General features: G+C 38.0%; 1 protein-coding gene across 4 annotated transcripts in view; it reads left to right on the top strand.

The window, feature by feature from the left end:
- Positions 1 to 15,519, top strand: part of ST6GALNAC3 (ST6 N-acetylgalactosaminide alpha-2,6-sialyltransferase 3) — a 516,687-nt gene that overhangs the window by 337,899 nt on the left and 163,269 nt on the right. Inside the window, exon 4 of one of the 4 annotated variants that reach the window (XM_029948939.1) lies at positions 8,925 to 9,083. The exons of the other annotated variants lie outside the window; for them this stretch is intronic. Within the exon in view, the coding sequence (XP_029804799.1) occupies positions 8,925 to 8,934 (10 nt within the window). The 3' untranslated portion in view covers positions 8,935 to 9,083. Of the gene's footprint in view, positions 1 to 8,924; positions 9,084 to 15,519 lie in introns of those variants that run through there. 4 annotated transcript variants of the gene reach the window in all.

Genomic DNA, 15,519 nt, shown 5'->3' with positions numbered 1-15,519 from the left:
GTGTCAACTAACAGTGTTACATGTTCTCTCAATGTCTGATATTGACTTCTCAGCATTGTTCTCTCAGACTAGCTTAGCTACCAGGCATTTTCATAGTGAAGCTTAATTTGTCTTTAAACTTGGCTCATTTTTCCAAACCAAAGTCTGATTGTGTTACCAAATCCTTGGTTTCTTGCTTCATAGGATTGATTATATGACCATGTGCTTTATTTTTATTTCAAGACTCTCATCATTTCATGTCTATTTCTCCCTCTATTCTCTCTGTTTCCCATCTTTGCCCTTCAAGCCACATTTTGTAATTCCATCAGATTAATCATACTGAATCACGTTTCCATTTCATTTGCCTACCCACAAATCTTTGATGCCTCCTCATTGCCTATGGCATCTTTCATTTGGCATTTTTGTCCTGAAAACTTTGCCCTACCTTCTCTCCAACTTTGTCACAAACTAGCTTTTACAAATACTCGCTAGCTCAACCAAATGAGTCTTCTCATTACCCGACAACACACTCTGAGCTTTGGATCTTTGCTGGCCCTATTTCCTCAGCTGAAATGCCCTTCCTTTTGTATTCTTGTCATATAAATCTGTTTAGGTACAGCTCAAGAGTCAGTTCTTTCATGCAACTGTCTCTAACAGCCCCATTCATCTCTCCCTCCTATGAATTCCTCAGGCATTTATTTTTCCTGCCCTGTATCTGCACCCTGTACAGGCCACTTTGGCTGTTTCTTCTCCTTTATGTATGGTTCTGGCTGGCCAATGAGATTGGCAAGATTTGAGCCCCCTCAAGGCTGTCTAACATTTATCTGCACAGCATACTAGGTGTATATTAGGTCCTCAGCAAATATTTGTTGATGAGAATGTCAATTTTGTAAGCACTTGGAGACGATACTCAAAAGCCTTCTTGCAACCCATAGAATCTGCCTGGAGCTGATTTCATACTTAGAAGTAATGTTTTCTGAGCCTCCTTCTTACAGGAGTCTTGTAAAACCTCTTGGTAGAATTAAGCACAATCTCCTATGCCCTGAATTCAAAGACCTTCTCTTTGGGGAAGTATCCTTTCAGCTGTGAATTTATGAGAGAAGACAGACATGCGGGGATTAGCATCCTACCCTGGCAGCCCCATCTTCTGCTGAAGGCAGCTTTCTCAATTTCCCATTTCAGAAGAGTCTCTAACTTACCTTGCTTTTGAAAGAACTGAGGCTGCATCATGTGCAGCGGATAACATTTAGCAAACCCCCCAAATAAAAGCAGTGAACAATGAGTATTCTTGCTTCAACTTTGTTACTAACTAGGTAACCTTGGTCAGGTACTTTCCACAATCACAAGACTTCATTTCCTGCACTCTAAAATGGATGAAGAACTCTGGTGTTAAAATGTGATGATTTTATATTTTTAATCAGCCACTAGATAGATCCAAATAAAATGAAAAGTGTCATTTTTGTGATGAAATACAATTCAAGACAAATCTACCTGATGCTTTTTTGGTAGCTCTTTATCTCCTAGAGGCAAATACATCACACACCTTCTTTCGCTCTGTCTGTGTCTATGTCTGTCTGTCTCTCTGTCTGCCTGTCTCTCTTGATCTCTCTCTCTCTCTCTCTCTCTCTCTCTCTCTCTCTCTCTCTCACACACACACACACACACACACACACACACACACACACACACACTCTTCTCTATCAAAGCAGTTTTCTTCCCAAAAAGCTTTTGCAGGCTCAGTTCTTCTCCATGTGGAAAGAGCTGCCAATGAAATATACACAGGAATCAGATAAGAAGCTGACTTCCTTCTTAGAATGTCTTGTACACACTGAACAAATTCTGGCTGAAATATGTAGCTAAGTTGCCTTCATTAATTTTGTTTATCTTTTATAATGCTGAGTGATTTACCTTTTTTTTGAGTTAGGGACTTAAATATAAATGGAAGTCTCTTATTTCATCTGTACTACCTTGAAATGTTTTGATTGTTCAACAAAAATAAGACAAAGAAATGGATCCATCCACGAACTTACACAGGGGGTCTTCCAGGGCCAGATAAGGGATGGGGGGCCTCTCCGTTCTTATGCTGCTGCTCTTCCCATGGCCCCTCCTGCTGCCTTCTCTCTTGGGCTCCTCCTTTGCTCTCCCCTCTGGTAGCTGCTCACTCTGTTCTCTCCTTACCTCTTTGTTCTTCCTCAGAGCTCTTGCTTCTGCTGCCGATGCTTTCCACAGCTATGGTTTTTGAGACAGGCTGGTTTGATCACTGTTTTTTTTCCCTCTTCCTTTTGAAAGCTTTCTCTGTATATCTTCTGAATGTCTGGCAATGCTTGCTATTCTTACTTGGTTTTATTCCTGTTTTGATTTTATTTTTTCTTAATTTTTTTTCTCTAACTGTATGAGAGAAAGAGGTTTTATCCTCACTCCTATTCCAGGTTTTCTTTTCTGTCATGTTTTATCATGTGGATGCAAAGTGTGTTTTAAAGACCAAAAGGATAGCTAGCAGAGTGAGTGGTGGGGTGGTTCATGACTTCTGTTTTCTTCATTATGGTATTCGATATTTTCTGAAATCATTTCATAGTACATATGTGCAAATATTAATAGTGAGAAAGAAAAAGCAAGGAAGCTATTTCCACTTGGCAAAGAAAAAGTATTTAATGAGTTCTTGGCTTTGAGTTTCGTCCTAGCTCTCCATCAAACATCCTTTTCCTCTTCTGTCTTTACCACCAAGCGTGGGAAAATGGCTGGCCGAGCTGGAGACGGACAGTAGTCCATGGGGATTGTGGAAAAGAGCGATGGTTAGCTCCGCCTAGGAGACTGCAAGTCATAGGTCACCTCTATTGATCCCCCAAGGCCAGGCTCTTGCTGCTAGTTGTTCCTAAGTGGAAGAAGTGCAGGGAAATTGCACTGACCACCTTATGAAATCCAGCAACTTTTGTCCAACATGGCAATTATTTTTGAAAGCTGCTGATGAGAGCAGATAGTGGTGAGATGTGATGAGGCTTTGTTCATTCAATAGCACTTACATTTGATTCAGATTTTTAAAAATTGTTTTATTTTATCTATTTGTTCATTCATATATTTATTTTAGTTTTCTTATTGATTGCTCTTATTACTGTACGCTCACTTAAGTTGTTGGACTGGTGTTGCTATTTGCTCACTCCTCACAGATGACAACCTCAAAAAGCAAACCATGACAGGTCACCCAGAAACTAAGGTGGCAGGGGTCAGAGATGGAGGTAATAAACTTTGGCCAGAGAGCAGGCCCAATTTTACATGCTAGGAAAATTGTTGTTACTCGTTGTTTACATGTGAACGTAGGCATGGGATTTCATGACTATGAACTGTCATATTCTAAGTACTTTGGCCTATTAGGCTGTTGACTTAAATGTAGATTTCCCTTCCTAAGGAGTCAGCTCCCATAGTTTGACAAACCAGCATTTCATTTATTTTTGCAACAAGCATTTATTGAACATCAGCCACATCCACAATATGCTGAAAACTCTGCAACAATGAGTAACACAAATTTCCTAAAAGTACTTCTAGTAAGGAATGCAGACATGTTAACACATAAATGCCAAGCAAGATTATAAAAAGAAAAGAATCTTAAGAAGAGGTAGCTATTTACAGGATACAGTACAAAGAAGTTAAAGTTATGTGAAGCCATTTTTTATTGTCAAGTGAACAAAATTGTATTGAATTCACTACAACTGACTAATATATGGATACACTCGCATATTATGAACTGTCACTGGAAGATAACTTTTCATTGCCATTTTATATTTTGGTAGTTCATATCCAGTACTCTTAGTCACTTAGTTTTTCAATATTTCATTCTCCTTATCTATAAAGTTGAGTTAATAATTCATGTATTCAATATTCAAAAAGTATATACGTTAGGGTATTAAAACTGTGTTCCCAAAAGTTGATTGAAAATTTCAAGTAAGAATATGAATCTGAGACCATTTGAGAATATATATAAAATGAAAGGTTTTATAATTGTTATTATTAATAGCTTGTATATGGGGAAAACAAGTGATTAAATAAATATATACATATTATGAAAGACAAATTTCTAAAATAATTGCATATAGCAAATGGAGAGAAAAATCTAATATCTCCTCTTTCAGAAATGAGGAACATTCTTATTCAATTGCTAGAGCAGAGGTTAAAGAATGTTTTAGAAATTTGACATTCCCATGTGTGAATGATAGATCGAAGATATGATTATCCTGAATGCTGGGTAAATAATTTAATAAATCTAAAGAGGTGAACTGCATTGTGCTGAATGGTACCCTCCCTGGATACTGTTGTTTGGTCAAAGCTAAAAAGACCTGACTATAATTCTCCTAAAATTAATGCTTTTTTTCCTTCTTACAAAAGTAGTTTTCAAAGGATTCAGGTCAGTATTTCAGTTTAATTTCAAGACTGTATTAATTTTGATGGGTTCATGGTTTATATTGGTAGATTAGGTTCAGTTGATGATGAAAGAAATATCTACAAATCATAGAGAATATCAATAGAAAATAGACCCATTGCTTTCTGCCTCATCTTCTAAAGCTTCTCACATGGACTGAAAACCAAAATCACTATGTTCATTTGAAAAACTCCTTCAAACAGAAATTTGTAACCTACTGCCTTTACATCAGAGCATTCGACTGCAAAAAGCATACATTTTCTGTGTCAATATGCAATTTTCTAAACTCACTTAAGCTCAGACTGCTAATAATCAATTGAGACTGAGTTCTAAGCTAGATTAAAGGATAACTGATTGAGTATGGTAGTAGTCCCTGAAGGATCAGAAAGTCCGTCAGAATATCACATTTGGGAAACTGCTGGTCATTAAGGCTACAGGTTGTGAATTTAAGCCTACAGGGATGTTGCTTTCTTTTTGACTGCATTAACCAGTCTTGTTGTTTAGTTTCCTCAGTTCACAAGTTTTCCACGTAATGAGCACTGTGTAACTCCTAAGAAATCAGGGTCAACATTTCTGTTTTACATGATTGTGGTGTGTCAGCTATAATACATTAAATATTGGAAATAAACTCTTAGCCAAATATATAGTGGGTATATAGATGTCAGGGTTTCTTTTTCTTCTTTTATAAAAAATAATTTAACAAATTCTCAATTTTACCTGACCCCATGCCAATTATTTTCCTTACATGATCTCACTTAATCCTTGTAATAATGTCATGAGGAAAAATATTACTTCCCTTACACACACACACACACACACACACACACACACACAAACACACATGCATAAGGAAACTGAGACATAGATAAGCTACACACAGTCAAAATTTTTGTCTAGGATGATTTATAACATTTGGAGCATTTCCTATTTAATTTTAAAAATTGTCCCCATTTTGAAAACAGAAACAACTATTGATTATGGCATCATCATTTTTAGTAACTGGAGCATTGCATTTGCTAGAGATTTTTGTCTCCAATCCTCAATCCAGACAGATATAGCATGAGGGAAGTTATTGTACACTTGGATGACCTATTTTTGCTATTGTCACACAGGATTCTTACAGCTCCTTTTTACCCATAATCCCATGTGACTCTGCATACCAGTGGAAAGTGTGATACCACAAAATGAGCATATTCTGGATTCCTTTAATTTTTTTTCCTTAAGTCTTTACATGCTCAAAGGAAATATATTTGATAAAATCAAGTGTGAATGAGAAAGCAAAAGCCCCACCTAGTAGAAAAGGACCTGCCCTTGGAAGTTGATTTCTTAGGTCCAGCTTCCTCAGCTCTCTTAAGATACTGACTCACAGCCCTTTCTCTGAAGCACAGGATTCTCCATTTGAGTAGCTCCCTTAGGTTTGATACCAACCCTATTCACTAGTATTTCCTACTGTCTGATTTTTCTCATAATCAGATGTGCTTTTCTGCTTTCCAAGGTGATTCTGTTCTCTAGTCAATATTTTCTTGGTTTACTGTTAATGTCAAATTAAGTTTTTTTAACTTGATGAATTACTTATTACAGAAGAAATACATAAATTTTTACATTAAAAATAAATTGATTGTTTAGATTCATTTGGAACTTCTCTCATTTTTATATTTTATCAATTTCTTAAAATCAGTTCTAAGAATTTACTGGGTAGGGGCACCTGGGTGGCTCAGTCGGTTGAGCATCCAGCTTTGGCTCAGGTCATGATCTCGTGGTTCATGGGTTTGAGCCCTGTGTCAGGCTCTGTGCTGACAGCTAGCTCAGAGCCTGTAGCCTGTCTTCAGATTCTGTGTCTCCCTCTCTCTCTGACCCCTCCCTGCTCACGCTGTCTCTTTCTCTTTCAAAAATAAATAAAACATTTAAAAAATATTTAAAAATTTACATGGTAAATAAGAGGCTCTCAATAAATATTTGTTTTTAAAAATTAATGTAAAAGTAAAACGGACCTGGGTATTTGAGGTGTGGCAAAGGCCTAATCTAAATTTACTTTTGCCTAACATACTCTGTTTTCTAAATCTTTGAACCAAACGTTTATCCTGATTTTTCAAATACTTCTAACTTGTCCGGTTAGGAAGGAAGACCTTATGATTTTCTTTAATTAATCTTGACATCATTAAATGCAATGCTATCAAACAACATAGCCTGGCTTCCTAAAAAATCAGTTAATTACATCTAATCCCTATAGACTTCTGACTTTCTCCTTTATATTTTTGCATCTGATTCAGTTAGAGTCTCTGCCCTCCTTCTATGCAGTCGGAAAAACCATTTTTCTGCCCTCTCTTCTTCTTTCTTTCCTTTTTAAAAATATCATTAAGCATTCCATGCTCTAACAAAATATTCCAATCCTCTCTTCTTGCCTTTATGCTCATGATTGCATTTTATTCTATCTGCAATTCTGTTTCCACCTTCCTTTTCCATACCTGTCTACCAGGCCAGATCTAGTGCTTCCTTAGGGCACAAAAGTGGGCCCTCCACCACCAAACCTCTCTGCTATGCCCACATCTAAACAGGGAGGTTCCTTCTTTCCTCTGGGCTCTCAAATTTCTGGCCAGATTATAGAATGGAGTGGCTATTTGAGTAAATGTCTTCCTGACCATCTAGAATGTGAGCTTTCTTGAAAGCAACAGGCAATTTTATTCTTTTTTTATGTGCAACACCATGCTCAATAAATTTTAACTTGGAAATCAGAAATGTAGTGGTATGAGATGCTGAATGTTCGCTTTTTCTTCTTTGCAATATGGACCCAGTTGCTCATCATTTTATACCTTTCTTGAATGATGAAATGGATGCCAAGGTGTTGTCTTTGGAAATCTCTGAAGGTTTTACAGAGTGCCATAGTAACTCTGCCATAGTAATTCTCCCATGGTAACTGTTCACCTAAACTACTGGTCCAGATAAGTGATGTCCAAGGGGACATGAAATGTCATCTATCATTGGTTTTTCTGTGACAGCTAAGGGAGAAGTGAGTCCTGGAGAAATGGTGTAGTAAAGAGTCTTTGCAGAGGAGTTACTGTCAAAACTAAACTAAGCTGTTTCAAGAGACTCTTCACTCTCCCTAATATGTATAGCTTAAAATAAAACCTAATGTTTAGAAATGAAAAAAGGGAGTTTATTTAAAAAGGTTTGGGGCTTTGAAAAGCTATGCTTTATGTTTTCAATTTCTCCTTATATGCTTCAGTAACTCTTCAGAATTTAGGAGTGTGTAAGGCGTTTGGTTATTGCTGTAGGTTGAAGCGTGTACTTTTACAAAAGTATACCATCTTTGAAACTCTTTATGTCCTCTCGCCTACCCACTTTTATTTCTATTCCGTTGACACTAAACCTATTTTTGCAACCAAATAAAGATACAGTAGCATACAGGATGTTAGGAAAACCTGTAGAGAATGTAGCTGCATTTTCCTTATTGGGATTCATGCAGTTAGTAACCTTTAGTTAAGTGATAACTAAGTGTAAACTGTAGTGACCAAGTCTCCAAAGGTAAAGAAGAAAAGGAGCTCATAACACACCAGTCTCTTATAAGCACCGATGTGGTGAGATAAACAAGATTCTATAACAGAAAGAGGACAAAATTAACTCTGATTGACAGACGTAGCATATACTTAACAGGAATGTGACTTTGGACACACAACTGACCCTCTATGTGCCATGCTTTTCTGTAGAGATGATAATAATACCACCTCATGGGATTTGGTGGATATTGAACTAGTTTGTATGTGGTAATTGCTTCCAACTATCCTTGACGCCAAGATGTACTCAACAGAATATGCATAGGATGTGTTTTACAAGGGACACTCTAGATAGATTTTTAGGAGGAAAGATGAGAAGATTTCCTGGCAGAGGTAATAGTATGGACAAAAACACGAAGGCATGGACATGTGATGTGTGCTGGAAGAATTCAGCATTGCTGGAACTTTCTTTTAATGGAAAATATTGAAAAGAGGCCCTAGGAATATTGTTGGGCCCCAGATTAGGAAGAGCATTGTATATCAGATCAAGAATTTTTAACCTGATGTTTATATTTTCAAAAAGTGAGCCTTGTGGCAAAAAATAAATAAAATAAAAATGATGTCTTGTAAAAAGGATGTAGCCAAAGAGCCCAGTTCGAGTTAGAAATTGGTTATGCTACAGCTGAGGTTAGAGATGATGGGGCCAGAATGGGGACATACTGTCCACAGGAAGGCAATAAGAATCAGGATTTGCAAGCAGAGACCTTACCAAGGGCAGAATACCCACTACAAGTATATCTTTCTCTTTTCTAGAAAATAGAATTGTATTTGATAAAATCTTATTGTTCTTCATCAAATTCTGATTTAGGTTTTTACCTTCAAACCATCCAGGAACATTAGAGCCTCATATATTACAATTAATTAATTTTATGACTCACTATTTAAAGTGGATGGAAGTTTTAAACTTGTTTTTTATCACGAGAGTGCCTGTCTGGTAGTAACTAGGCAGAGAAAGTAAGATAAAAGATGTACCTTTTTTTCAGGAGCCACTGAGTAGAAAAGGAACGAAAAGGCAACATGGATATCAAACATTAAGGAAATAGAAGAAAACGTGGATTTGTTCCACCCAAAAGATTGAACAAATGTGTATGTACCTGTAATTATCATGTTAATAATAATAAATATCCATTGTTAAACCCTTACCAAATGCCAGGCCCTGGCCCATGTATAAGATATATTATCTCTCGATCATCTTCATAACCCTATGAGGCAGGTACAGTTATTATCCTTATTTCATAGGTAAGGAAAGTGAGCTTCAGAAAGATTGTGTTAATTTTAGCCTAAGCTAGCAGAGAAAAAACTATAGAGGGAAAAATGCGCTCAAGGCAGGATTCAAACCCAAGGTTCATTCTAGAGCCCACGCACTTGGCTGTCCTATACTGGAGCACCCAACAAATATTCATGGGAAACACTGTGTGCAAAGCTAAAAAATTTCACCTGGAGACAGATGCCATTATCCTTCACCAAGTGCGGTTCTTTTTCTCTGGCCAAGGACATACCTTGGAAAGTAATTTTCCCTTGATGTCAGTCTCAGTCTTCAAAGCATAATTTCTCTAAACAACCCTTCAGTGATCTCTCACTTGTCAATTTATTAGAGCCCTTTGTCACCCCATTTCTTTTCTTCCAGTCCACTCTGGTTAAGCACTAATACACAGGTGTGCAGAATAATTAGCACGACCCAAGTGGGAGGAACGTCTGAGTTAGGGGTGAGGGTCCTGGGGCCTTTAAGTGTATGTCGTGGGTTAGATGAATTAACAACAGTTGAATTTTCCCCTTCCATAAAGTGAACTGATATCCTTTGTTATCTAATGATTAGTTAGTTCTAAATTTGCCACCTGGAATCTGTCTACAGAAATATTGCATCCCAGCTGATTTTTTTCTTCTACCCTAATTGTCTCCTCCACCAGATGAAGTGTACTTAGAGGCTACACACTGATTTTCACATTTCCATAAGCAAAACACAAACACAAAGGTAAACCTGATACTTCATAAACAATATGCTGTAGTGTATAACCAAAACTAAGTGATCTGATTTTGCTTTGTTTTAGAATATCCATATTACTGATTGTTTTCAGTACCATGACACGGTTCACAGTTAACCAGATTGGTTTTACTCCATACATTTCTTTTGTTTTAATGTTTATTTTTGAGAGAAATAGTGCGAGCAGGGGAGGGGCTGAGAGAGAGGGTGAGGGAGACACAGAATCCAAAACAAGCTCCAGGCTCTGAGCTGTCTGCACAGAGCCCAACAGGAGGCCCAAACTTACAAACTGTGAGATCATGACCTGAGCCAAAGTCAGATGCTTAACCAACTGTGCCACCCAGGCACCCCTTACTCCATACATTTCTAGGAAACAGTTTATGTGCATTATGATAGAATTCATCCCAGGCTTTTACAAGCCATGGTATGGACCAGGGAAAAAGGTATCTGCTTTTTGGTCCAATCAATCAGAAACACATTTCTATTTTTCCCATCTGTTTTCAACAACAGATTTGTTATCTGATGAGAGCCCCCTGACTTGCACCCAACTTGGCATTATTCTCGACTCACTGTCCTTTTAGGACCCCATTTTTGACTTTCACCAACAAAATGTGATTGCCAATCCAAATATGTATTTCTTCAATGAACTTAAGACTAAAAAATTTGAGTGGAAACAACTTAGCTATTCATCTTTCATCAGACTCCTGGAAAAATTCAGCCCTCATCTTTTTTTCCACACATAAGGCTGATAAGGAAGAACGAAATGGGCTCCTACTGTGTTTAAGATCTTTTCTTTTTTCTCTTTAAATTACTGACTTTCTGTAACTTCCTTCTGTGATCTCTAACATCTATAGTATCACAATTACAATAACTCAAGATTTCTCCTCCTTGAAGTCTCCACTTCTGAAGTCTTAAGGGCACCAACTTGTTTTTATTCCTGCACATTTACTGGTATATCGTTTAATTATAAGATCCAAGAGTCTTGGCCAAACCAAAACCAAAGGCAGGCCTGTCATTGTTAATTCAAACAGTTCCTGGGGCAAATTAAGGCAGTGTGATCCAACTCGGCTTTAAGGAGTGATGACTCTATCAGTTCATTCAGCCTAGAATTGGAAGGGCTCTGCCTCCTGACTGCAAGATTCTGTTGCAGAGCACAAAGCAGGACTGCTCAGAATTGCTAACCAGGGCAGGGAACTTATTCATGGCCCTCTGTAGTTCTCCTCCTACCCTCTACACCCACCAAGAATCCCTATACCAAGAAGTATCTTATTTTTGATTTTTAATAGCTTTGGCCAAAGTGTGAGAAAGATTGTAGTTTAGCTTTTTTTTTAGCCTTGTCAGGTTTTTAAAGCACACTCTAATGCTCTGTAAAAATTATTCTATGTATTGTACAACAAAATGATTTGAAAACGAAGATATTATGATAGGAAGTAGCCTTCTGTTCTTGTATTATGCATCACAAAGAGGTCAGGCTTCCGCCCTAGAGAGATGGCAAAAGAACTATATTTCACATAAATGCATTTACTCTCCCTCTCTAGGAGACTCCATAATAGGTATAATTTGGCATATTAACAATTATGGAAGTGTAGTAAATAGTGTTTCCAATTATTTCTCAACACAAATTTTCATTAAAGTAGTTTTATTAGAATAGTTGAGACCAATGCTTCAAGTAAATGGAATTGACTTTTTTTTTTACAGAATCAGAAGCAAAGAAGTGGCATCCTTCTAGAGAAGGGGGATTAGCTTTTAATTTATGAAAGACTTGGCGAACTACAGTCTTCGTTGTCTCCACACCCATTTTTCTCTACCAGTGAGTCAACTGCCAGCTACTAGCATGGCAGCCCTCTTTAGTATTCATCTCTATAAAAACGGATCAGATTATAGACCTTTAGAGGTAGATGAAGGGATATTAGATTCTTTCTCTATTTTTCTGAGGCTGGAGGAAGGGAAACTTCCTGTGTGCTCTCTGTATGTTCCCCAGTTCTCCCAGACAGTGTATACAACACTTGCTTACCCATTTATTTAACAAGTTTTACTCCATACCAATTCTGGGACACCCACTGTGCTAAGACACCATCCAGTTAAAGACAGGCAAGTTCATGAAAGACTGTAGTGCAACTGGAGAATCTTTCAGGAACCAGCTCATGAACAGCCTCGTATGCTGTTCTAATCTTGAAAATCCCTTGGCAAATAACACTGGCAATAATGTTATCTACAGTGTATTTGCATAGAATCTTTATTTTCCAAAGCATTTTGGGGGCTTTGATGTCACTGGATTTCCATATCCACCCTGTGAACTAAAGAGAAAGGGTCTTTCTGTCACCTGATTACAGATAATGAAAGGGCTTGGCCAAGGTCACATAGCTAGTGAGGGACAGAACAGCCATGAGAAGCCAGGCTGTGGATTCCCAAATCAAAAAACATTTCATCATCCAGCCTTTACTCAGTCACTCTGAGTGCAGATGGTGCTGTTCCCAGTAATGATCTGCTTGCTCATGGGCAAGTGCTAATGCTCTGGAAGATGACAGGGTCATCTCTCTATCTTGGATTTCACATTGTACATTTCCTTTATTTTTGTCCTTTGGAGGGGGAAACAAATGTGAAGAAAAATCAGTGAGAACAAATTAACTGGCCATCGTGAGAGCAGAGATTAGTTTCTCTGATGAGTCCTTACCATCCTACACAAATGGCGACGCCCCTACCTCTGCAGGGACTATGAAGTGTGTGGGAAAGTGTCTGAGCTCTGGTAGGGAAATCACCAATGTTAGTACTCTCCATTTTCCACTCTTCCTTCTTTTCTGGAGAGATGGACAGAAGAACAGCATCTACAGTGAGGAGAGCCCCAGCAGGAAGAGGTCCTGGCTGACCCTGAACCCTCCAAGGCAAGTCTTACATCCTCTACTTATTAGACTAAATCAAGACTCCCTTCCTTTCATTATCAAGGCCCCCATACTTACGTAGGCCCCTCCCAGTCATTCCTAGCTCTGAAAATTTTGGTCATCAAAGTATAATTCTTAAGTAATCTTTTTTTTTTCATTTCTTCATGTTGTCAATCAAAGGCATACAAAAATGCCAAGCAGAGGTGCTAAGTTGTCTGAAACTACAAACACTGACTAGAGAATTCTAATTCAAAGCAAGGAAATATGATGTTTCTATTAGTATAACAGTCTTATCATTGGTAAGTCCAGAATCCCCATTAATCTCTGTTGGCATTTGAAAATGGTTTTCCACCTTGGTGAGAACTTCAGAGACTACTGAAAACCATTTAGGATGCTATGAGAGCATCTCCTCCAGGAAGCCTTCCCTGATGCCCATGCTGTGCCAAGTGTGTCAGAGAACTCTGCATATAACAATCCCAATGGTATCCAAAGTATAGGCCCAGGGACACCTGGGTGGCCCCGTTGGATAAGCAACCAACTCTTACTTTCACCTCAAGTCATTATCTCACAGTTTGTGAGATCAAGCCCCACATAGGGCTCCACACTGACAGCATAGATCCTACTTGGGATTCTCTCTGCCTCTCCCCTGCTTTCTCTCCCTCTCTCTCTCTCTCTCTCTCTCTCTCTCTCTCTCTCTCTCTCTCTCTCTCTCAATACAAATTTTAAAAGACTTAAAAAACAAAGTATAGTACCAGACCAGCAGCATCAGCATGTCTGGGAACATGTTAGAAAGGTAAATTATTGCCCCCCATCCCACCCCAGACCTGTTAGTCAGGACTGTCATGGAACCCTGCAACCTTTGGTGGAACAAACTAGCTCTCTAGGTGGGATTCAGATGCATGCTCACATTTGAGAACCCCTGCATGTTACCGATAAACACATCATTTAAAAACAATCAGCTTATGTGTGTGCCTCCATACTAGACTGGAAGTCATTTGTGGGTAAAGACCAAGTATTTTTGTATCTGATATATATACAGTGTCTGTGTCTGTGTCTGTCTGTGTGTGTTTCAAAAATAGGATCACACAGTATATATGGTTGTAACCTGCTCTTATTCTGCCACCCCCCCCCCACAGCATAACATGAACATTCTTTCTTTTGGCTACAGATATTTTGTGATATGATATTCAATGCATCTTATTGCATTGGTTGTATCCAAATTTCTTTAATTCTCTAATATTGGACAGGCAAGGGGTTTTAATTAACTTTTATGAAAATAATGCATGGATATACTTAAAAATCTGTTTTAAAATAGCAGCCCTTCCATCCCTCCCAAATTCCTAATTCCTAACTGCGGAAGCAATCACTTCTCACACCTTTACATGATGTTATTTATATCAGTGTTTCTAAATAACATGCATATACTTCTCTGATGTCTCAATTTTAGACATTTGCTATGAAATTCCTGGCCTGGCAGTTGAGAATTTATCTCCATCATGTCCCCACACATGCTCTTTACCCATTCTTCCAATCCAGCTTTATCATAATTTTTAGTTAATGCAAAAGTTCAATATTTAAAACTATGTAACTATTATTCACTGCAAGTCATGGCTACTTTTTTTTCTTGAGAAACTTTTTTTTGGAGTGATTTTAGTTGTCTAGTATTTTTTCTAATGTTTATATTTGAGAGAGAGGGAGTGCATGTGTACACACATACTTGCGCACACAAGAGCAGGGGAGGTGCAGAAAAAGAGGGAAACAGGATCATCGGAAGCGGGCTTTGTGCTGACAGCAGAGGGCCTGATGTGGGGCTTGAACTTCCGAACAGTGAGATCATTATTTGAGCCGAAGTCAGACACTTACCCAACTGAGCCACCCCAGCACCCCAATGGCCTGGTATTTTTGCTTGCACGTTTTTCTAAATAATCCATCCATGTTTCCATGTACACATCAAGTTCCTCCCCTACCTAATATTTAAACATAGTGCCACGTCCAGACAGGTTGTCCTTGAGGCCTTGAGGTTATCATTACAAGATCTCCACATTACATTTGTTTTCTGACTTCTCTTTCCTGAATCCTTTTCTTTACCTCTTTCTCAGTTAATGTCCTCATTTTGTTGGATTACATCTTCAAGAAGCTTCCTAAGAAAGGGTGGATTAAAAAATTAAAGTTTTTGTATTTTTGTCTGAAAGAGCCCTCATTCTACCTGCACACTGGATGGACAGTTTGACTGCATGTGGAATTTAGCTGGGAAGCCCTTTCCCTAAGAATTTCAGAGGAATTTATTGTTCCATCATTTTCTAGTTGGGAGGTCTGATACTATTTTGATTTTTTTACTTCTTTGTTCCTGGCCTGTTTTTTTTCCTTTTCCTCATTAGAAACTGAAAGAATTTGTATTCATCTCTGGAGATGGGCTAATGTAATATGCTTAGGTTTGGGTCTTTTTAAGTGAGTTGTATTAGACTTCGGTAAGCAGTTTGAATATGGAAACTCCAGTTTGTTCTGATGCACTGAGAAATTTTCTTAAATTGTGTCTTTGATAATTTCATACAATCCATTTTGTTTTCAGCTCACTTTCTAGAGCTTCCATTAATTTTATACTAGATATGGATTTGTTCTCTAGATTTCAGCTTTCATCTCTTTGCTCTTTTAATCTACTTTCGGGCAGATTTACATACATATGCATTCAAATTATTAGGTTTTTAATATTCAGCTATT

The sequence above is a fragment of the Suricata suricatta genome, chromosome 8, assembly GCF_006229205.1.
Source record: "Suricata suricatta isolate VVHF042 chromosome 8, meerkat_22Aug2017_6uvM2_HiC, whole genome shotgun sequence".
Taxonomy (NCBI): Eukaryota; Metazoa; Chordata; class Mammalia; order Carnivora; family Herpestidae; genus Suricata; species Suricata suricatta.
The sequence above is the reverse complement of the archived record's forward strand: the minus strand, read 5'-3'. Positions and strand labels throughout refer to the sequence as shown.